The sequence below is a fragment of the Bubalus kerabau genome, chromosome 1 (genome assembly GCF_029407905.1).
Source record: "Bubalus kerabau isolate K-KA32 ecotype Philippines breed swamp buffalo chromosome 1, PCC_UOA_SB_1v2, whole genome shotgun sequence".
Lineage (NCBI taxonomy): Eukaryota > Metazoa > Chordata > Mammalia > Artiodactyla > Bovidae > Bubalus > Bubalus kerabau.
The window spans coordinates 218,488,328-218,510,903 of record NC_073624.1 but is presented as its reverse complement, the minus strand read 5'-3'; the positions used below and the strand labels follow the sequence as shown (position 1 = coordinate 218,510,903).

The 22,576-nt window shown below is 40.3% G+C and overlaps 1 protein-coding gene and 1 non-coding gene across 4 annotated transcripts; both read left to right on the top strand.

The window, feature by feature from the left end:
• Positions 1-2,102: 2,102 nt before the first annotated feature.
• CDC23 (cell division cycle 23) lies at positions 2,103-22,317 on the top strand. 3 transcript variants are annotated; one of them, XM_055554807.1, is made up of 17 exons: positions 2,289-2,316; positions 2,402-2,474; positions 3,968-3,996; positions 4,334-4,471; positions 5,841-5,883; positions 6,408-6,513; positions 6,608-6,740; positions 8,523-8,700; positions 8,784-8,881; positions 9,021-9,102; positions 17,886-18,039; positions 18,294-18,413; positions 19,008-19,083; positions 19,401-19,462; positions 20,841-20,919; positions 20,997-21,116; positions 21,318-22,317. In XM_055554807.1, the coding sequence occupies exons 4-17, from the start codon at positions 4,349-4,351 to the stop codon at positions 21,486-21,488; spliced, it is 1,545 nt and encodes a 514-aa protein (XP_055410782.1). In that variant the 5' UTR covers positions 2,289-2,316; positions 2,402-2,474; positions 3,968-3,996; positions 4,334-4,348; the 3' UTR covers positions 21,489-22,317. The 3 variants fall into 3 exon arrangements, with proteins under 3 accessions (XP_055410763.1, XP_055410773.1, XP_055410782.1); XM_055554788.1 differs by lacking the exon at positions 3,968-3,996 and having other exon boundaries at positions 2,103-2,316; XM_055554798.1 differs by lacking the exons at positions 3,968-3,996; positions 8,523-8,700; positions 8,784-8,881 and having other exon boundaries at positions 2,104-2,316.
• Positions 4,745-4,871, top strand: LOC129642656 (small nucleolar RNA ACA64). Its single transcript, XR_008709904.1, has one exon. It is a non-coding gene; the product is annotated as a small nucleolar RNA ACA64 (small nucleolar RNA).
• Positions 22,318-22,576: the final 259 nt, after the last annotated feature.

Below are 22,576 nucleotides of genomic sequence, written 5' to 3'. Positions count from 1 at the left end.
ATCAGATCTGCTGCTGCTGCTGCTGCTAAGTTGCTTCAGTCGTGTCCGACTCTGTGCGACCCCATAGATGGCAGCCCACCAGGCTCCCCCATCCCTGGGATTCTCCAGGCAAGAACTGGAGTGGGTTGCCATTTCCTTCTCCAAATCAGATCTAATCTCTTAAATCTATTTCCCACTTGCATTGTATAATCATAAGGGATATGATTTAGGTCATACCTGAATGGTCTAGTGGTTTTCCCTACTTTCTTCAATTTAAGTCTGAATTTGGCAATAAGGAGTTCATAGACTATGCCAAAGCTTTTGACTGTGTGGATCACAACAAACTGGAAAATTCTTAAGCAGATGGGAATACCAGGCCGCCCTACCTGCCTCCTGAGAAATCTGTATGCAAGTCAAGAAGCAACAGTTGGAACCAGAGATGGAACAACGGACTGGTTCCAAATTGGGAAAGGAGTACATCAAGGCTGTCCATTGTCACCCTGCTTATTTGACTTATATGCAGAGTACATTATGTGAAATGCCAGACTGCATGAAGCATAAGCTGGAACAAGACTGGGGGAGAAATATCAATAACCTCAGATATGCAGATGACACCACCCTTAAGGTAGAAAGCAAAGAGGAACTAAAGAGCCTCTTGATGAAAGTGAAAGAGGAGAGGGAAAAAGTTATCTTAAAACTCAACATTCAAATAAACTAAGATCATGGCAATCGGTCCCATCACTTCATGCAAATAGACGGGGAAACAATGGAAACAGTGAGGCTTTATTTTCTTGGGCTCCAAAATCACTGCAGATGGTGACGGCAGTCATGAAATTCAAAAACACTTACTTCTTGGAAGAAAAGCTATGATCAACCCAGCTGCTGCTGCTGCTGCTGCTAAGTCGCTTCAGTCATGTCTTGACTCTGTGCGACCCCACAGACGGCAGCCCACCAGGCTCCTCCATCCCTGGGATTCTCCAGGCAAGAATACTGGAGTGGGTTGCCATTTCCTTCTCCAACGCATGCATGCATGCTAAGTTGCTTCAGTCTTGTCCAACTCTATGCGACCCTATGGACAGCAGCCCACCAGGCTCCTCTGTCCACAGGATTCTCTAGGCAAGAATACTGGAGTGGATTGCCATTTCCTTCTCCATGACCAACCCAGACAGCACATTAAAAATCAGAGACATTACTTTGCCAACAAAGGTCCATCTAGTCAAAGCTATGGTTTTTCCAGTAGTCATGTATGGATGAGAGAGTTGGACTATAAAGAAAGCTGAGCACTGAAGAATTGATGCTTTTCAACTATGGTGTTGGAAGAAGACTCTTGAGAGTCCCTTGGACTGCAAGGAAATCAAACTAGTTCATCCTAAAGGAAATCAGTCCTGAATATTCATTGGAAGGAGTGATGCTGAAACTCAAACTCCAATACTTTGGCCACCTGATGTGGAGAACTGAGTCACTGGAAAAGATCCTGATGCTGGGAAAGATTGAAGGCAGGGGTAGAAGGGGAGGACAGAGGATGAGATGGTTGGATGGCATCACCCACGTGAAGGACATGAGTTTGAGCAAGCTCCAGGGAGTTGGTGGACAGGGAATTCTGGCATGCTGCAGTCCATGGGGTCGCAAGAGTTGGACACGACTGAGGGACTGAACTGAACTGAAAGAGGAAGAACTCACCTGTGGCCATACATCTTACTTCTTAAAAAAAAAAAATCTATAGAGTATATCAGACATCCTTGCTAGACACCATACCTCACTGTCATTCAGCGGCAGAGAATCTGCCCAGGAAGTACACTCTATCTTTAGTTCAATCACATCATCCTTAAGGTGCAGGGTAGGGCTCTCTCCCTTCTGCAAATTCTTGCCCTCCCATCCCTAGTTTCCAGTCCACCTTCTCTGTCCACCTTTCCATTCACTCATTCCTCTCTGCCCCGCCCAGAAATCGTGGCTTTGCCCATTCTTTCTAGTTCTAACTTTCCCGCCCCAGTAGTTCTTCGCCAATCGGAGACGTAATTGTCGCTTCCCTCCCGACCTCTTAGTGACTTTACAAGAAGGAAGGTTTCTGATTGGTTTTTCTGTAGAAAGAGCCCGCCAATAACAGACAGACTTTTTTGGTTCAGAGGGTCAGGCAGTATTTTCGCTGATGATTGGTTGGGGTGGCCGAGACAGGAAAATGGCAGCGAGCTCCTCTATAGTGTCGGTGGCCGCGACGGCTTCCTCGGTGCCGGTCCTGCCATCCAGCTGCGATTTCTCAAATTTGCGGGAAATTAAAAAGCAGCTGCTACTTATCGCGGGCCTCACTCGGGAGCGAGGCCTACTGCACAGTAGCAAGTGGTATGATGTCGGGGTCCGAGGGGCCCAGGGTTGGATCCTCGGCCTTGGGGGGCTTGGGCTGATTCAGTTTGTGTGGCTGTTCCAGGTCTGCGGAGTTGGCCTTCTCTCTCCCGGCATTGCCTCTGTCTGAGCTGCAGCCGCCGCCGCCTATTACAGAGGTAACGACGTGTTCACAGCGCGTGCTCCTCAGCATCAGAACAGATACTGAGTGCCCTGTCACCAGAGGGGAGCACACTGTTTAGCAGGGATGTTTGTAGAGGGAGTTCAAGCCATTCACAGAGATGGATATTTTTTTTTTTTTTTCTGGTCTCCCTTCTTTATTGATCTCTGGCTATAGCAGGGTTCCGAGAGACCGTGAGATGGATATTTTAAGCAATTTTATCTGTATGTGTTTGCTAAGCTTAGAAAGACTTGGTGCTCCAACTTAACCTTTTGGAGGAATTTGTAAATAATGCTTGCTTAAGATTTCAGCCTTTTAGATTTTTACAGCTCTACCTCGACAGTATTCATAACGTGGAGAAACATCGAAGGTTTTTACAACAGTGCGAAACTGATTTTGGATCCAGAGGGTTCAGGGTTCAAATCTCAGCCATACTAGTGACTTTTGACAGTTTACTGAATTAACCTCCTGAGCCACAGTTTCCTCATCAGTAAAATGCATATAATAGTATTTACTTTATGGGGATACTGAGAGAGTTAAATGAGATATGAATACATTTTATGTATGATCTATAGTACATATGTTTACATAGTCTGTGTAGTCTGAAAGATTTTTGTCATTATCCGTTGTTTTTCCTGAAGATGCCATTTCTTGATTCCACTCCTCCTCCAACCACACACACACACACACACACACACACACACACACACACTTAAAAGCAGTAAATATTCATTAATCCAAAAGGTACAATGCATGACATATATACACTACCATGTGTAAAATATATAGCTAACAGGAAGATGCTGTATAACACAGGGAGCTCCACTCAGTACTCTGTGATAAATAGAGGGATGGTATGGGAGAGTGGGAAGGAGACTCAGAGGGAAGGGATATATGTTTACTTATGGCTGATTCACTAATGTTGTACAACAGAAACTAACACAAAATTATAAAGCAATTATATTCCAATAAAAAAAAACCATCCAAACAAACAAAAATGACACAAAAAATGTATAATGCAAGTGAGAGAGGTGGAAGAAGAAATAACCAAATGATGAGTATATGTGAAAAGGACCACCAGAATCCTAAGCCTTAATGGCCACATTTAGTACATGTTCATCCAATGAAGAAAACATGAATATAATTTTGGTTCCAGTTTTGTGCTGGCAATATTTGGGCAGGAAGGATGAAGAGAATGAAATTATTAAAGTTTTAATCAACTTATCCCTAGAATTTGAGGGAATTGTATGTTTTTACCTCAAGCATGTATCATTTAATTTTTTTACATAAAGAATGTAGCTGTGTTTTTTGCTTTTACAGTACTAATATGTCAAAACTTGAAGACCAAAAAATACAATTAATTCACAATATATTGCATTTATGTGGACATTTAAAAGTCTGGAGAAGGAAAGGAATGTCAGATATTAATACTAAATACTTTTCATGACTTTTTTCTTATATCATATGTATATTATTGGCTCCATTTTACAGATGAAGAAGTGAATACTCAGAGAAGCTAAGTAAGTTCCCTACTAACATCTTGAATCCAGGAAGTCAAGGAGTCAGAATTTAAATCTAGCTGCCTAACACTAAAGCATATGCTACTTCCCACTAAATTTGTAGAAACAATACAAATTTCTGAGTGCTGGTTTAGTTCTTTAAAGTTGTTTCCCCAACTTTTTATTTTGAAAGAATGTACTGTTACCTTATTCATAAACTAATAAATAAGTATTGGGTTTTGGGGAGGAGGAAAATAATTATTGTTTCTTACATCTTGAATTTAATAAATATGCTTCTTGGATTTGAACTTTTGTTATCCTGTTCTTAATCATTAACATAAACTTGTCTCTTTTTTAGGAAGATGCCCAGGATATGGATGCTTATACCCTGGCCAAGGCCTACTTTGATGTTAAAGAGTATGATCGGGCAGCACATTTCCTGCATGGCTGCAATAGCAAGAAAGCCTATTTTCTGTACATGTATTCTAGATATCTGGTGAGGGCTGTTTTAAGATGTCATTCTGTTATCAGCGAAGCATCCATGTTTAGAATCCCAATAGAAAAAATTTAATCTTTAATAATTTAGCAATGGTCTACTTGGTGAATGTACTTTATAAATAAATAATAATAATAAAGAAGACATCATAAGAAAAGTAAAAAGAATAATGGTATGAAAGAAAATATAAAAATATTGACAATATTCATTACTGATAAAGACAGGGGGCAGTAGACCATCTATTTCAGGAGTAAAACTTTATATAGTTTTGGCATTGGTTGAAAATCACCTGTGGCTTTGGTTGTGGCTATGGGTGAAATTTGCTGCCCAAAGCCACTGGGAGCCTCGGCTCACCACCCACTCCTCTGTGTGGTGAGGTGAAACCCAGGCCCTGACAGGTGTGGACTGCTGCTCTGGGCATGTGTGCATGCTGTGTGCTCAGACGCTGTCGTGTCTGACTCTTTGCGACCCCATGAACTGTAGCCTGCTAGGCCCCTCTGTCCATGGGATTACCAAGGCAAGAATATTGCAGTGGGTTGCCATTTCCTCCTCCAGGAATCCGACCCAGGGATTGAACTCATGTCTCCTGCTGCTCTGGGCAGATTATGTCAGTTTGAAATACAATGCCCAAATAATTCTTGAAGAAACTTCACTTGTCCAGTAGAAATACTTGAGTATGTGTACAGGGGTATATGTACAGAGCTGTTCATTGAAGTATTTTTTGTAGTAGGCCAAAAAATTAAGAACCTAAATAACTATTAGTCAAGAAATTCATTGTTAATTTTTGCCTGAAGTTTTCTTTATTATAATGTTGCGAAATGATCTAGTCCAGGGCTCTCTTGAGAAGTAATTCTACTCTAAGCAAGACCCTAGGATTTCCCTGGTGGTCCAGTGGCTAAGACTCCCTGTTCCCAGTGCAGGGGGCCTGGGTTCGATCCCTGGTCAAGGAACCAGATCCCTCATGCTACAACTAAGGGTTTGCATGCTGCAGCTAAAAATCCCACATGCTGCAGCTAAAAAAAGATCCTGCATGCTGCAACTAAGACCTGCTGTAGCCAAATAAATACAAAAATACTTATTTTTTTTTAAAGCATATTTTTCCCTTCATTTATTTATGTATTTATCTAGTGTCAGTATGGACTCAAGGTTACCTTTTTTTTTTAAATTGTTTATAATTCATTATTGTACTTTATTGTTTTGGTACTCAAATTATTCGCAGTGGGAGCTCCTAAATAGTTGTTTAAAATTAGTGACCAATAGTAGATTTCATTTTGGACTTGGACACTTTAGGTCAATTCAGGCTGCTAGTTTTAGAACAGGTTTCAGAATAAACTGAAAAAAAGATCTACTAACTGATTTTCTCTTACAGTCTGGAGAAAAGAAGAAGGATGATGAAACAGTTGATAGCTTAGGTATGAATTTCTTTCTCTTACCTTTTGGACTAAAGCAGAAGTTGCAAATTCTAATTCCTGTAGGAGCCAGGCAGGTAATATAAATGTGGGAAGTGGACTGAGGAGACGTCTGCAAGCTGGAGAGCACAACTGACTGGTTGTCACCCAGCTGCCTCTGAGGGCTCCCTTGTGGGAGTGTGGGCTTGATTTTGTCAGGGGCTTTCTTCCCTTGGCCTTACCCTGTTCCCTGCTACCTGAACCTGGAAATTTAGATTTTTAGTTGAGGCTTCTGATACTTAAATATTGATAATTAAACTCAAAATTTTAAAAACCCGTGTGGACCTAACAGAATATAACTGCAGACCAATTATCAGTTGCAGTTTCTGTAATAAAGTAAATGGACTGTGTAAGATGTCATCGGCCATTGGTGAATGTTGGCTGGAAGTTCTAGTTGTAACTTTGGTTGACACCAAAGGGAGTATCTGAGTCTATAAAATAAAAAGCAGCAGTCTACCCTTAGGTCAGAAACTCTGTTTCTTTCCTAGGCCCTCTGGAGAAAGGTCAAGTGAAAAATGAGGCTCTTAGAGAATTGAGAGTGGAGCTCAGCAAAAAACACCAGGCTCGGGAACTTGATGGCTTTGGCCTTTATCTGTAAGTGTTAGAGTAATTTGGAACTTCTGAGAGAGATTCTTCTGAGTAGATGGGAGATGTTATTAACTTCTGTGATCATTCCTTTCTTTTCTAGGTATGGTGTGGTGCTTCGAAAGCTGGACTTAGTGAAAGAGGCCATCGATGTGTTTGTGGAGGCTACTCATGTTTTGCCTTTGCACTGGGGAGCCTGGCTAGAACTCTGTAACTTGATTACTGACAAAGAGATGGTAAATTTGAGATAAACTATATGAACAATCTTTTGCTTCAAGTCTTATGTAATTCTTTAATAAACGGGTAGGGGGAGAAAAATTTTGCTAAACCTTTCATTATAGCTACCTCTTTGCTCCCTCTCCTGTGGTCTCTTTCACTGTTGGGATTTAGGTCTTTATTTGAAAGACTAATGTCTAGCTCTTGTTTGGTAGATGCTGTTGGATTGGCATCCAGTTGTGTTAGACTATCTTTTCATATTCATGCTTTCAGATTCAAGTTTTACTGTAACTTGTTTTCTAAACTAAATGCTATTATAGTTTCCTAATTCCAAAGATGCTATAGGAATAATTTCTCTTAAATCAAGAATTGTATTAAAAGCATGTTTAATGTCTCTTCTGAACTGTCATAGGACTGTTAAGATTTAGAAATTTGTTAATTAATGAAATAATGTATATGAAATTGCTTTCTAAACTGCAGTTGTTTTATTAGTCATTGTTAGAGAACAATGTCTACAGAGTTGTCTACAGAGTTTATTTTGCTGTTCTTCAGTAGTTAATAGAAGCAACAACATACTTCCTTTTGTTGACTCTAAGGGACCAAGGGCTGGTTGATTTCCCTTAATAATGATACATGCTACTGAATTTGAGTCTGAAATCTTAATCTTGGTTTACTTCTATTCACTTATCTCTAACTGCCTACCACACTTTCATTGAAAATTTGTTTAGCTCTGAACTTAAAATATGTAAAACCACATTTCTCATCTTGCCTCTTCAGTTCTCTTTCTTCCTCTCTACCTGATGGACTCTCAGTTACATCACTCCTTCTCAGAATGTACTCAGTCTTGATGCCTCAAAGTCATATTTTGTCTCTTCCCTTTTTCTCATCTCCCTTTATCTAGTCAGTCACCAAACATTGCCATGGTTTCCTTCTTGTCTGCATCTCTTTCTCTTGGTTCCCTTTGCCATCTTGGTTATCGTCTCAAAACTAGATTACTTAAAAGTAATAAATACTTTCTATCTAGCTTTCCTATTTTTGTACTTCCATTTCCAAGCTATCTTACATACTGTTTCCAAACTTATTCTTAAAGCACTCATGTCATCATGTCCTTCTCTTAACAAAAATTGCAGTGTTTTCACTTTGCATCCCATTTCTGGTTGTAGCATAGCACCCACTCTTAGTTCAGTCTTTTTTTTTCCTACAGCTTCCCAACACATAGCCTCCCCTCAAACTGAACTAGTTGTCTCATCCTGTTTACCTACACTCATGACTTTTTCCTCTGTTGTTACCCTTACCTCGAATGTTGTCTTTTTTCTCTTCCTCTCCCCTTTTCTATTCAGTTTTTACCCATCCTCCAAGACTCACCTCAAATCCTATCTTTCCGAAGCTAGACCATTCTTCCCTATTCCCCCTATTATGTTTGTGAGTCCTATTCACTTAATTGAACAGCATCTCAGGTGGTGCTAGTGCTAAGGAACCTGCCTATCAATGCAGGAGACATAAGAGATGCAGGTTTGATCCCTGGGTTGGGAAGATCCCCTGGAGGAGGAAATGGCAGCCCACTCCAGTTTTCTTGCCTGGAGAATCCCCTGGACAAAGGAGCCTGGTAGGCTGCAAACCATAGGGTTGCAGACTTCAACTTGACTGAAGTGACTGAATACGTACACACACCTGTTCATTATTAGGTGCTCTAATAAAATTTTGGTGATAAATTCTGTTAGAAAATAAAGATAGTTCCTTGATGTTCATTTGGGAGAGAGGTCAAAGTATATTAAGTATTTCCCTCTGTCTCCTGCTGCCAGCTGAAGTTCCTGTCTTTGCCAGACACCTGGATGAAAGAGTTTTTTCTGGCCCATATATACACAGAGTTGCAGTTGATAGAGGAGGCCCTGCAAAAGTATCAGAATCTCATTGATGTGGGCTTCTCTAAGAGCTCATATATTGTTTCCCAAATTGCAGTTGCCTATCACAATATCAGAGGTGAGTGAATAAGGATAACAAAGTACCATCAAATCCTGAAGGTAGCACTGTATTGTTTTCTGAACTCTGTCTTATTTCTGCAGATATTGACAAAGCCCTCTCTATTTTTAATGAGCTAAGGAAACAAGACCCTTACAGGATTGAAAATATGGACACATTCTCCAACCTTCTTTATGTTAGGGTGAGCTGCTTCCTTTGCTTGGACTTGATTAAGCTCTTGTGCTTTGAATCTCCTGGGTTGGATTGTCACCTCATAGCATTAGATACAAGAAAAATAAGGGTTTCTTTTTCATGCATAGATCATCTTTCTTTTCTTTCAGAGCATGAAATCTGAGTTGAGTTATCTGGCTCACAACCTCTGTGAGATTGATAAATATCGTGTAGAAACATGCTGTGTAATTGGTAAGAGTCATTTTTTTCTTTCAAGATTTATCTTTATTGTAAGTAATCCAAATAACAACAATATAAAGTGTCAAAAAAAAGGAGGGGGGGCAGTTCTCTGGCAGTCCAGTGATTAGGACTCTGAGATTCCACTGCAGGGGGCATGGATTCAACCTCTGGTCAAAGAACTGGGATCCTGCCAAAAATAAAAGTATCAAAGGTAATAAAATTATATACAGTAGAATGTCAAGGATCACTGTAATCCCACTCCCAAGACTGTTGGGTGGATACAACTCCAGAATATTTTTCAGTGTAAATAGTAAAAATGGTATATGTGCAGGTATGGTTATTTACAAAAATTGTGTCATTATATACACTGCTTTGTAATGTCCTTTTTTTTTAACCTAAAATATATCTTTTTCCATCTTTTCATGGTATTACATCTAGAGTTGTATTATTTATGATGGCTATGTAGTATTTTATTATATAGATGTGCCTTTTTTAAATTTAATTGACTTTCTATTGTATAAGTTGTGGCTAGTGTTTCTCTTCAAGAAAGTTAGAGATACCAAGGGAGCATTTTATGCAAAGATGGGCACAATAAAAGACAGAAGCGGTATGGACCTAACAGAAGCAGAAGCTACTAAGAAGAGGAAGCAAGAATACACAGAAGAACTATACAAAAGAGATCTTCACTACCCAGGTAATCATGATGGTGTGATCACTCACCTAGAGCCAGACATCCTGGAATGTGAGATCAAGTGGGCCTTACTTGAAGCATCACTACGAATAAAACTAGTGGAGGTGATGGAATTCCAGTTGAGCTATTTCAAATCCTAAAAGATGATGCTGTGAAAGTACTGTACTCAATAGGCCAGCAAATTTGGAAAAGTCAGCAGTGGCCACAGGACTTTAAAAGGTCAGTTTTCATTCCAGTCCCAAAGAAATGCAGTGCCAGAGTATGTTCAAACTACCACACAGTTGCACTCATCTCACATGCTAGCAAAGTAATGCTGAAAATTCTCCAAGTGAGGCTTCAACAGTATGTGAACCAAGAACTTCCAGATGTTCAAGCTGGATTTAAAAAAGGCAGAGGAACCAGAGATCAAATGGCCGACATCTGTTGGATCATAGAAAAAGCAAGGGAATTCCAGAAAAGCATCTACTTCTGCTTTATTGACTATGCCAAAGCCTTTGACTGTGTGGATCACAACAAACTGGAAACTTCTTCAAGAGATGGGAATACCAGACCACTTTAACTGCCTCCAGAGAAATCTGTATGGAGGTCAAGAAGCAACAGTTAGAACCAGATGTGGAATGACAGACTGGTTCTAGATTGGGAAAGGGGTACGTCAAGGCTGTATATTGTCACCCTGCTTATTCAGCTTTTATGGAGGGTACATCATGTGAAATGCCGGGCTGGATGAAGCACAAGCTGGAGTCAAGATTGCTGGGGAAAATATCAGTAACCTCAGATATGCAGATGACACCACCCTTATGGCAGAAAGCAAAGAGGAACTAAAGAGCCTTTTGCTGAAAGTGAAAGAGGAGAGTGAAACAGCTGGCTTAAAACTCAACATTCCAAAAACTAAGATCATGGTATCCGGTCCCATCACTTGTGGCAAATAGATGGGGAAACAGTGGAAACAGTGGCTGACTTTATTTTTCTGGGCTCCAAAATCACTGCAGATGGTGATTTCAGCCATGAAATTAAAAGATGCTTTCTCCTTGGAAGAAAAATTATGAGCAACCTAGACAGCATATTAAAAAGCAGAGACATTACTTTGCCAACAAAGGTCCGTCTAGTCAAGGCTATGGTTATTCCAGTGGCCATGTATGGATGTGAGAGTTGGACTATAAAGAAAACTGAGCACAGAAGAATTGATGCTTTTGAACTGTGGTGTTGGAGAAGACTCTTGAGAGTCCCTTGGACTGCAAGGAGATCCAACCATACCATCCTAAAGGAGATCAGTCCTGGGTGTTCATTGGAAGGACTGATGTTGAAGCTGAAACTCCAATACTTTGGCCACCTGATGTGAAGATCTGACTCATTTGAAAAGATCCCGATGCTGGGAAAGATTGAGGGCAGGAGGAGAAAGGGACGACAAAGGATGAGATGGTTGGATGGCATCACCGACTCAGTGGACATGGGTTTGGGTGGACCCTGGGAGTTGGTGATGGACAGGGAGGCCTGGCGTGCTGCAGTTCATGGGGTTGCAAAGAGTCGGACATGACTGAGCGACTGAACTGAACTGAACTGTACTACAAGCAGATCAAACCAGTCAAGGAAATCAGTCCCGAATATTTATTGGAAGGACTGATGCTGAAGCTGAAACTCCAATACCTTGGCCACCTGATGTGAAGAACTGACTCACTGAAAAATACCCTGATGCTGGCAAAGATTGAAGGCAGGAGAAGGGGATGACAGAGGATGAGATGGTTGGATGACATTACCAACTAGATGGACATGAGTTTGAGCAAGCTCTGGGAGTTGGTGCTGGACAGGGAAGTCTGGCGCGCTACAGTCCATGGGGTCGAAAAGATTCAGACACAACTCAGCGACTGAACTGACTGAGTGTTTGTTAATATACAAAAATTACTTTAGGAAACATCTTTGTATGTATGCATTTATTTTTGTTTGTTTATGCAACTATTTCTTTTTCAATTTTAATTTTTACTTATTTACTTTTGTTACACTGGGTCTTTGTTGCCCTTCATGGACTTTCTCTAGTTGTGGCGAGCAGCGGCTACTCTTTGTGGTGCACAGGCTTCTCATTGTGGTGGCTTCTCTTGTGAAACACAGGCTCTAGGTGCACAGGCTTTAGTAGTTGTAGCACATGAGTTCAGTGGTTATGGCTCACCGGCTCTAGAGCACAGGCTCAATAGTTGTGGCACATGGGCTTAGTTGCTCCTCGGCATGTGGGATCTTCCTAGATCAGGGTTTGAACCCGTTTCCCCTCCACTGGCAGGCAGATTCTTATCCATCGTACTACCACGGAAGTCTTTTATGCAACTCTTTCTGTGTAATAAGTTCCTTGCAGTGAAATGCTGGATCAAAAGGGTGTGCATTTTAAACTTACTAATATTACTAAAATGTTTGTAAGAATTTCCAATTCTATGAAAAAATATGAGATTACTTCTTTTTTCTATACAAGGGTGTCTCAAGCTTGGCTCTGTTGACAGTTTTGGTTTTAATTTCTTTTTCGGGAGGCTGTCCTATACACTGGGGCTTCCCCAGTGGCTCAGTGGTAAAGAATCCACCTGCCAATGCAAGAGCCTTGGGAGATACAGGTTCATTTCCTGGGTTGGGAAGGTCCCTTGGGGAAAGAAATGGCAACCCACTCCAGTATTCTTGCCAGGATAGTTCCATGGACAGAGGAGCCTGGCAGGTTATAGTCCATGGGGTCGCAAAGAGTTGAACACGACTGAACGACTGAGCACACATGCATGTCCTGTACACTGCAGGATGTTAGCAGTATACCCAGCTTCTAACCACTCAATGTCAGTAACCTCCTTCTGCCAGGTGGGACAACCAAAAATGTTCGCAGGTGAAGCCAAATAACCTTTTGGGGTCAGAATCATCCTCCATTGAGAACTGTGGTCCCATGTATTTGGTCACCCTAGGGTAGCGTGATAATCAATTGACACAAATAGATGAATGGCCACTCTTGGATAAAAGTAACCTTGGTTGTTTGTGATTGAAAGCCTAAGTTTCCTGGAGATGAAAGACCTTGTTCCTGGGTCTTTGGTGACATTGTTGTTAATAAAGTGATAGAATTTCAGTTCAGTTATTCAGTAAGTATTCCAGACCTTGAAGAAGTTGTAGTCTAGTATGGGAAAGAAACATTAAAAAAAAAAAATCCTAGACCTGGGTTTGATCCATAGGTTGGGAAGTTCCTCTGGAGAAGGGAATGGCAACCCACTCCAGTATTCTTGCCTGGAATCCCATGGATAGAGGAGCCTGGTGGGCTGCAGTCTGTGGGGTTGCAGAGTTGCACACAACTGAGCAACTAATAATAAAACGACAATGGAAACATAGGTAAGAGGAACAGATGACCTTTTCAATGTCAGAGCATTATGAGTGAAGCATAAAGTCCATTAAGGTGAGGATGGAATTCCAGTTTATTCAGAAAACATTCTTTCAACATATTCTGAATACCAAGTACTGTAAAATGTGTTGCAGTACATACCCCATTACCTACTGAGGAAGATCAGTAAGAAACAATGATATAGTGGGTTGAGTGTTATGATTGAAGTAAGCATAGGATACAAAGAGAGTACATAGGACAGATAGCTAGCTAATCCAGTCTAATCTTAGGGAAGGCGTCTTGAGAAGGTGAGATCTGAAGGAGTGAGAGTTGACTAAGGGAGAAGATGGATTGACTTGGGAGGGGTATTGCAGTGCAGAGAAGTGTGAAACAGGCAGTGATCCTGAAGCGCTGTGTGGGAGGAGGGGATGTACAAAAGGGGCCAGATCTTGAAGAGCCTTTTATGCTTTGCCAAAAGTTTGGATTTTATTCTTAAGGCAGGAAAAGTCTTCTGATGGATTTTAGACCAGACAGTGATAAACTTTTTCAGATTTTCATTTTCAAATGATAACTGGAGACTGTGCTGGGAAGATTAGCTAAAGGGCAAGACTAGATGCAGGAAGACCAACAAGGAGGCTTTTGCAATAAACCAGTCTAGAGATGAGCCTAAGCTGAGGTATTGGCAGGAGGAATGAAGAGAGGTGATTAGACTTAGATGTTTAGGAATTAGAACAAATAGAAATTGATGAATGGGTAACTAGATTTACAACAGTGTCCTTTACCTGAAGAAAGGAAATATAAGTAGGGGAGATACTGTTCTTTTTTAGCCTACTAACTTAAAACCAGTTAAAATCAAAGGAGGCATACATACGAAGAGTAATGCTTTAGGAGTTTCTGGGGTTTTATTTATTTATTGTTTGGCCGTGCCACACAGATTATGGGATCTTAGTCCCCCTAGTGGAGAAGGCACTGGCGACCCACTCTAGTACTCTTGTCTGGAAAATCCCATGGATGGAGGAGCCTGGTGGGCTGCAGTCCATGGGGTTGCTAAGAGTTGGACATGACTGACTGACTTCACTTTCACTTTTCACTTTTATGCATTGGAGAAGGAAATGGTAGCCCACTCCAGTGTTCTTGCCTGGAGAATCCCGGGGATGGAGGAGCCTGAAGGGCTGCCGTCTCTGGGGTCGCACAGAGTCGGACACGACTGAAGTGACTTAGCAGCAGCAGCAGCAGTTCCCCTAGCAGGGTTTAAAGCCAGGCCTTTGGCAGTGAGAGCAAGGAGTCCTAACCACTGGACTACCAGCGAATTCCTGTCTGTTTTTGAAAATAATTGATTAGTAAATTTTTAAAATTTATTTTTATTTTTGGCAAACTTCTTAATGAACTGTTTTTGTTTTCTCTTCAGTATATCTGTGCATGCGTATACACTCGGTTGTGTCTGACTCTTTGCAAACCCTTGAACTGTGGCCCACCAGGCCCCTTCATCCATTGTATTCTCTCAGCAAGAATACTGGAATGGGTTGCCATTTCCTCCTCCAGGGAATCTTCTTGACCCAGGGATCAAACTGGCATCTCCTGCATTGCAGATAGATGCTTTACTGCTGAGCCATCCTGTCCTTTGCCCCCAGTATATCTGTAATGCCTAACAAAGTTCCTAACATATGGTCAATAAATGTTTGTTGAATTCAGCCCACCTATTTTAAGAATAAGGAACGTTAGATGAGATAAAAAGTATATTTCAGCTTCCATATTACAGCCAATTCAGAGGAATTGAAAGGAGTAAAAAGGGTGGAGAGAGAAGAAACTTGAGGACCTGAAAGAGAATGAAACAGTAGAGTGATGAATAGAGTGATGGCAAGAAACCCCCACTTATTTCTTGCTTCTGATTTTATGTCTTGATGTGAGTGGAATGCTTCCTTTTGCATCTTTTCTGGAGTTCTAGTCTCTGAAGGCAGCTTTACACACACACACACACAAATATATATATATAATGAGTGTGTATATATATATATATATATATATATAACTGTGTAGCATGGTGAAGATTTGGACTCTGGAACCAAACTGCCCAAGTTTAACTCTTGGTTTTGCTATTCACTAGCTGTGTGACAGTGGATTTAAATTCTCCTCATCCATAAAGGGATTTATCAATAGAACTTTTTCCTATGTGTTTGTTTTAAGGATTAAGTAAATTAATACATACAAAGCACTTATAACAATGTTAAGTTGCCCAGCACATTGTAATTATACAATACATTGTAGCTGTTCCAACTGGTCAGAAAAGGTCATCTACTTAATCTTTGCACAGAACTTGCCTATTCTGACTTACTTAGCATCTCTTTTGTCATCCTGACTCCTTTAGTAGCTAAAGCTTATACTCCTGCTACCACTGCTTCACTTCTATTCTATTACAGAAGTTAACCCTTGGACAGTCTGCTTAAAGTTTGGTTATTTTTCTGTATCTGGTTCTGAGTTAGTGACAGAAGCAAAGCTATCTTTATGTACATAAAGACCTCCCATCTTTTTTCCCAGACGAATATCAACTTGAATGATCTTATATAATACAGACAGTTGTTATAAATGATTTCTCCTGAATCAAACTGACAGCTGAATCTAGACAAACTTTTTAAAAAAAGACAAACACATATAGAAATAGTATTACTTGTTTTTTTACCAGAGTGGAATCATAAAATTTCTCGCAATTTGTTTTTTCCATTTGACAGTTTATCATGATCTCTGTAAGTTAGTATATGTATATATCTAAATCCTCCCTTTTATTTAGTTTATGCACATACAGTTTTTACATAAAGGAGGTGTTTTGTTTTTTTTTTTCCCCTCACTGCACCCTTCACCCTTTAAAATACTTGGGTTAGCATGTTCTGGTACCAAATGAAAAATATACATACACATATGTGGGGTTCGGGCTTCCCTGGTGGCTCAGTGGTAAAGAATCCTCCCGCCAGTGCTGGAGAGGCAGGTTCAATCCCTGTGTGAGGAAGATCCCCTGGAGAAGGAAACGACAATCCACTCCAGTATTCTTGCCTGGGAAGTCCCATGGATAGGGGAGCCTGGTGGGCTACAGTCCCTGGGGTCATAAAAGAGTCGAACACGACTTGTTGACTAAACAACAACGATGCAGGGTTTAATGGGCTGTTTGCTTACAAAAATAGGATCATACTGTACCCATTTCTCTGCATTTTACTTTTCTCATTCAACAATATCTCCTGAGAAATCATTCAGAAGTCTTGGTATATCTCTGATTTTTTTCTTCTTTTTAAAATAATTGAGGTATAGTTGATTTACAATATTATATTGGTTTCAGATATACAACATAGCGATTCTGTACAGATGATCATACAATTTTTATTTTTCATTTTTTTTAATGTGCTATATATCACATTGATTAATTTGCAGGTATTGAACCATCCATGTATCCCTGGGATGAATCCCACTTGATCATGATGTATGATCCTTTTAATGTATTATTGAATTCAGTTTGCAAATACTTTGAGGACTTTTTCGTCTATGATCATTAGTGATATTGGCTTGTAATTTTCTTGTTTTTGAGATATCTTTGGTTTTGGTATCAAGGTGATGCTGGCTTTGTGGAATGAGTTTGGAAATATTCCTTCCTCTAATTTTTGGGAATAATTTGAAGAAAAATAATTGTTAGCTCTTTTCTAAATATTTGATAAAATTCATCTGTGAAGCCATCTGGTCCCAGACTTTTGTATGTTGGGAGTTTTTTTATTACTGATTCAGTTTTATTACTGGTAATTGGTCTGTTTATATTTTCTATACCTGTTTTAATTTTTGGAGATTATAAATTTCTAGGAATGTGTCCATTTCTTCTAGGCTGTCCATTTTATTGGTATATATTAAAGATAGCTTTATTAAGGGATAATTTGTATACCATAAAATTTACCCATTTTAAGTTTACAGTTCATTGAGTTTTTGCTAACTTATTAAGTTGTGTAACCATAATCATAATCCAGTTTAGAAAATTCTATCATAACCCAAAATTCTCTTGAGTCTATTTTAAGTCAGTCCTACTCCCATCCCCAGGAGATCTGCCTTCTGAGTGTGCAGTTTTGCCTTTTCTAGAAATTTTAAATGGAATCTTGGAATATTTAGTCTTATTATGTGGCTTTTTTCACAGAGCTGTTTTTTGAGGTTTGTCCATGTTGTAGCATATGTCAGTAGTTCTTTTCTTTTTACTGCCAAGAAGTATTTCATTGTCTGGATATATACCACATTTCATTTATGCATTTACTAGTTGAGACAAGTCAGATAGTCTTTATTCCCTTTCTTCAAATACATTTTTTAATAGAATCCTAAAATCTTTCATATACTCTTTTTAAGACCAGTGATAATAGAACTTCCTTGATTCTTGTGGAAGAGAGGAGTTCAGAATTCTACATTTTTAACCTTTCAGGTACTTCCTTAGGGACCTTGGAAGATAGTTGGAAAACTACCAATCTGAAGCATACTCTAGGAATATCTTACCCTTTATTAAGAAAATATATGTATAAATGCTAATAATCCAGAGGAAATACAATGAAGAAAACTTTTGTGGTGTTAGGAAACACTTTTTAAAAAAAACAAACCAGAATGTGTGATATTTTCCAAGGAAATGATGATATTGCCTATACAATTTGGCTCTTCTGCAAGGACTTTGGGGGAATGAGTTCATGCCTACCCTGTGAAATGCTGCCTATTTTAGTGACTTATTTTAATCTTTCTAGTTGTTCACATATTTTTTTTTCCAATCAGGCAATTATTATAGTTTGCGTTCTCAACATGAGAAAGCAGCCTTGTATTTCCAGAGAGCCTTGAAATTGAATCCTCGGTATCTTGGGGCCTGGACGCTAATGGGACATGAGTACATGGAAATGAAGAATACATCTGCTGCTATTCAGGCTTATAGGTGAGGTTTTAGTTGGAGGGTGAGGTGGAGCAGATTGCTGTGATTTTAAGAACCTCTGGGAAGATCACTTGGAGAAAGAAATGGCTTCCCACTCTAGTGTTCTGGCCCATGGATAGAGGAGCCTGACAGGCTACAGTCCGTGGGGTCCAAAGAGAGTCGGACACAACTGAGCAACTGACACTTTCACTTTATTGAGTCTGCAAGTCGCTAACTTTGATTCTGCCTCCTTACCAGTTTTCTCTTTCATTTCTTAGGCATGCTATTGAGGTCAATAAGCGGGACTACAGAGCCTGGTATGGCCTTGGGCAGACCTATGAAATCCTTAAGATGCCGTTTTATTGCCTTTATTATTATAGACGGGCCCACCAGCTTCGGTAAGTCTGACCACTGCCTGATGATATGTTTGTTGTGGGAAGGGCTGACACTTTTCTTTCTCTTTGATAGCTACTGAAGAATCACATGAATGGTTTTGACTTTTGGAGACCTAAGTTTAAACATGCCATATGTTGTTTGGTCATTTTTATGTAGTGTATTCTACTAATATGTTAATAGCATAACTGTGGGGACTTCCCTGGTGGTCTGGTAGTCAAGAATCCGCCTTGTAATGCAGGGGCTGTGGGTTTGATCTGTGGTTGGAGAACTAAGATCCCACATGTGGAGCAACTAAGCCCAAGCGCCACAACTACTGAGCCTGTGCATCACAACTAGAGTCCCTGCACTGCCATGAGAGATCCTGCATGAGGCAACAAAGACCCCCCATGCTGCAACTAAGACCCAAGGCAGCCAAATTCATTAATTAATTAATTTAAAAAGTAGTATAATTGTGAACATAAAATAATATGCGAAGTATTGGATTAAAGCCCATTCCTTTCATGGGTTTGAAACAGTTGTGGTGGTGGTTCCTCAAGGGAGGACTTCAGTTATCTTTAAAGTCTTTGCTCAGGTTTCCTATTTCTCGTTCCTCACAGGCCCAATGATTCTCGTATGCTGGTTGCTTTAGGAGAATGTTATGAGAAACTTAATCAACTAGTGGAAGCCAAAAAGGTACCTGAAATTGGGTTCTGGAGAATTTATGTGGAAACCTAATGTTTGGATGAGGGGTTGAGCTATTGGTGCTTAATTTTCCTTCATTTGTATCTGTCTACGTAGGGAAGTCTGAATATTTATAGGCTCATAGTGTGTATAAAGCAAAGCAGGGCTGACATAGTGGGAATGTTAATATGTAGCTTGGGCCTCATATCTAGTAAAAATGCTTTGTATTCTTTAAATCTGAACTTCTGGGAGGATTGCAGGACCTGCGTGAGTCATGGCACATGGGGCAATGGTTGAAGTGACTAGTTTATTTATTTCTTTATTGACAGTGCTATTGGAGAGCTTATGCCGTGGGAGATGTGGAAAAGATGGCTCTGGTAAAACTGGCAAAGTGAGTGAAAGAGTGAAATGTTAGTTATATTTCTGTTGGCTTCTCTGGTAGGTGGATCCTGCATGTTCTAGAGCCTCTTATCCATCATCTACATGAATGAGGGGATGTTCAGTTCAGTTGCTCAGTCGTGTCCAAATCTTCGTGACCCCATGGACTGCAGCACGCTGAGCCTCCCTGTCCATCACCAACTCCCAGAGTTTCCTCAAACTCATGTCCATCGAGTCGGTGATGCCATCCAACCATCTCATCCTCTGTTGTCCCCTTCTCCTCCCACCTTTAATCTTTCCAGCATCAGGGTCTTTTCAGATGTGTCAGTTCTTCGCATCAGGTGGCCAAAGTGTTGGGAGTTTCAGCTTCAGCATCAGTTCTTCCAGTGAATATTCAGGACTGATTTCCTTTAGGATTGACTGACTGGTTGGACCTCCTTGCTGTCCAAGGGACTCTCTCAAGAGTCTTCTCCAACACCACAGTTCAAAAGCATTAATTCTTTGGCGCTCAGCTTTCTTTATGGTCCAACTCTCACATCCATACATGACTACTGGGAAAACCGTAGCTCTGACTAGACTTTGTTGGCAAAGTAATGTCTCTGCTTTTTAATATGCTGTCTAGGTTGGTCATAACTTTTCTTCCAAAGAGCAAGTGTCTTTTAATTTCATGGCTGCAGTCACCATCTGCAGTAATTTTGGAGCCCCCCAAAATAAAATCTGTCACTGTTTCCACTGTTTCCCCATCTATTTGCCATGAAGTGATGGGACCAGATGATCTTAGTTTTCTGAATGTTGAGTTTTAAGCCAAACTCAGGGATGTAGTAGATCTGGAAACTTAGTCATCTTGACTCAAGAGAATGCTAGTACTTTTTGAAGGGGAATTGTTTTCCCATTTGGAAAATTCAAGAACTAATTGAAAGAAATGGAATTTTATGTGAGAGCAGTCTAGAGAAACTAATTTAGGTATCAGTCTCCTCTTAAGCCCCAGGAAAATACAGACTAACTCAGAAATGATAGGGAAAGAGGTTCTTAAATGCAGTTTCATTCCTACCAGTTATTTTCTGGATTCTTACAAAAAATCTGAATTGCTTGGTATCTTTTTGACCTTACTCAGGGTATTACCAGGCAATTTTTGCAATGGTTTGTTATCCAGCTTAAGTATTTACTAACTTTCCCTCCATCACCAGAAGCAGAATGATTTGAAGCTTTGATGAAGTAACCATCACTTCTGGGCACTAATATTATTCTGGGTCCCACTGTGTCATTTATGTCAAAGTTTGTACTTGTCTATATATTGTCATTTTTTGATATTACTTGTGTGCTTTTACTTTTTTTTATCTCTAGCTTGCTTTGCAATATGATTTGTACCTAAAGACCGATTTCTTTTGTAGGCTTCATGAACAGTTGACTGAGTCCGAACAGGCAGCCCAGTGTTACATCAAGTATATCCAAGATATCTATTCATGTGGGGTATGTGTCATTAGCATGAGAATTGGGTTGCTGATCTTATTCTTATCACCTCAGTCATTCCTGCTTTCCTTATCTAGGAAATAGTGGAACACTTGGAGGAGAGCACTGCTTTCCGCTATCTGGCCCAGTACTATTTTAAGTGCAAGCTGTGGGATGAAGCATCAGCTTGTGCTCAAAAGTGTTGTGCATTCAATGATGTAAGTATCAGTACTTTAGTGAAAGACTTGGATTTTAAGTTTGAGGACATGACTTTACTGTGATCTGGGGGTAGAAGGTGGTTAAAAGGGTGAGTGGAGAGGTTACCTTGTTCTGAGGAACTTTGTAAGTCAGTATTTTAGAACCTAGTTTTGAGAATACCTTTGGATATATTTTGATACATTTGCTTGACCTTGTTTCAGACCCGGGAAGAAGGTAAGGCCTTGCTCAGGCAAATCCTACAGCTTCGGAACCAAGGCGAGACTCCCTCCACTGAGATACCTGCTCCCTTTTTCCTCCCTGCTTCACTGTCTGCTAACAACACTCCCACACGCAGAGTTTCTCCACTCAACCTGTCTTCAGTCACACCATAGTTGGCTGCTTTCAAACCAGAACATTGCCAGACCCATATTAAGCCTTATCTCCATGTAAAGAACAGCCACGTCTATTTTTCCAAGGACCTTATTTCTTTTTGTTTGTACAACTCCTTGGGGACAGCTTATAGAATCACCTTCAGAGTAGACTGACAGAAGGAACAGTAGACTGGCAGGAACAGATACTGTCTTTTGCCAGTTTGAAGCACTTCTATCTCCCTTCTGTTTAGAGTGGCTACAGATCTTGGCCTTTTTCCCAGGTCTTTTGGCACCCCCACAAAACATCCCTTTAACAGCACTTTGGCACAGGCAAGTCTACAGGAACAAAATTTAAATGCTGCTGGGAGTGGGAGATTTCTTTAGACAGGCAAAGAAGAAAGCCTGCCACTTTATCCTCTGCTGACAGTAGGGCACTGGATACCCTAGGAAGGTCAGGGCACTGGATAGACAGACATGACTCATCATTCTTTGATGTGCTGAGCATGACTACTTTGATATCCGAGATTAGTTTTAAATGGATTCTAGCTGTACTTTTGTTCTCACTAGGAAGACATTCTTCCAAAACATGATTTTGGGGTGTCTCCTAGAAACTTTCAAATTGCAAGTAACAAGTAGAGTTGAACAAAAGGGCAAAAGGACTCACTGAGTGTGGAACTGATGGCCCCTACTAAGGGGAAACATGTCTAGAGTTAGCTATACCCCTACTAAAGCAGAGCAAGGAGACAGGATTACAGAGTTTCACAGATATTTGGGTGTGTAACTTTTGTGACTATACAGATAAGAATAAACTCTTTGAGTCGGTCTGTTTTAATAAATATTTTTGACATAATTGTTTGTGTCTCTTCCCCCCCGCCCCATCTCCAGCAGAATTTTTTCTAACCTTCACCTGTTAGACAAGGTAAAAGTAATCATTTCTGCTGTATTCTTGGAGAGTTTCTGGCCTGTGCTTGTGTGTCCCGTAGGAGGTAATATGCTGTGATTATGTCTGCTGTGATTGGTTTGTACAGTGGATACTATGGGTTATTCTGAGCTCAGGGCCCAGCCTTTCTTGATTCTTTTTCCAGAACAAGTCTGTTACTCATTCATCT

Coding starts and splice junctions, on each gene's coding strand:
- CDC23 (XM_055554788.1), top strand. CDS start 2,126: ATGATTGGTTGGGGTGGCCGAGACAGGAAAATGGCAGCGAGCTCCTCT. Junction 5,884..6,407: donor TGAAACAGTTGATAGCTTAG/GTATGAATTTCT, acceptor TTTCTTTCCTAG/GCCCTCTGGAGAAAGGTCAA. Junction 6,741..8,522: donor TGATTACTGACAAAGAGATG/GTAAATTTGAGA, acceptor TCCTGCTGCCAG/CTGAAGTTCCTGTCTTTGCC.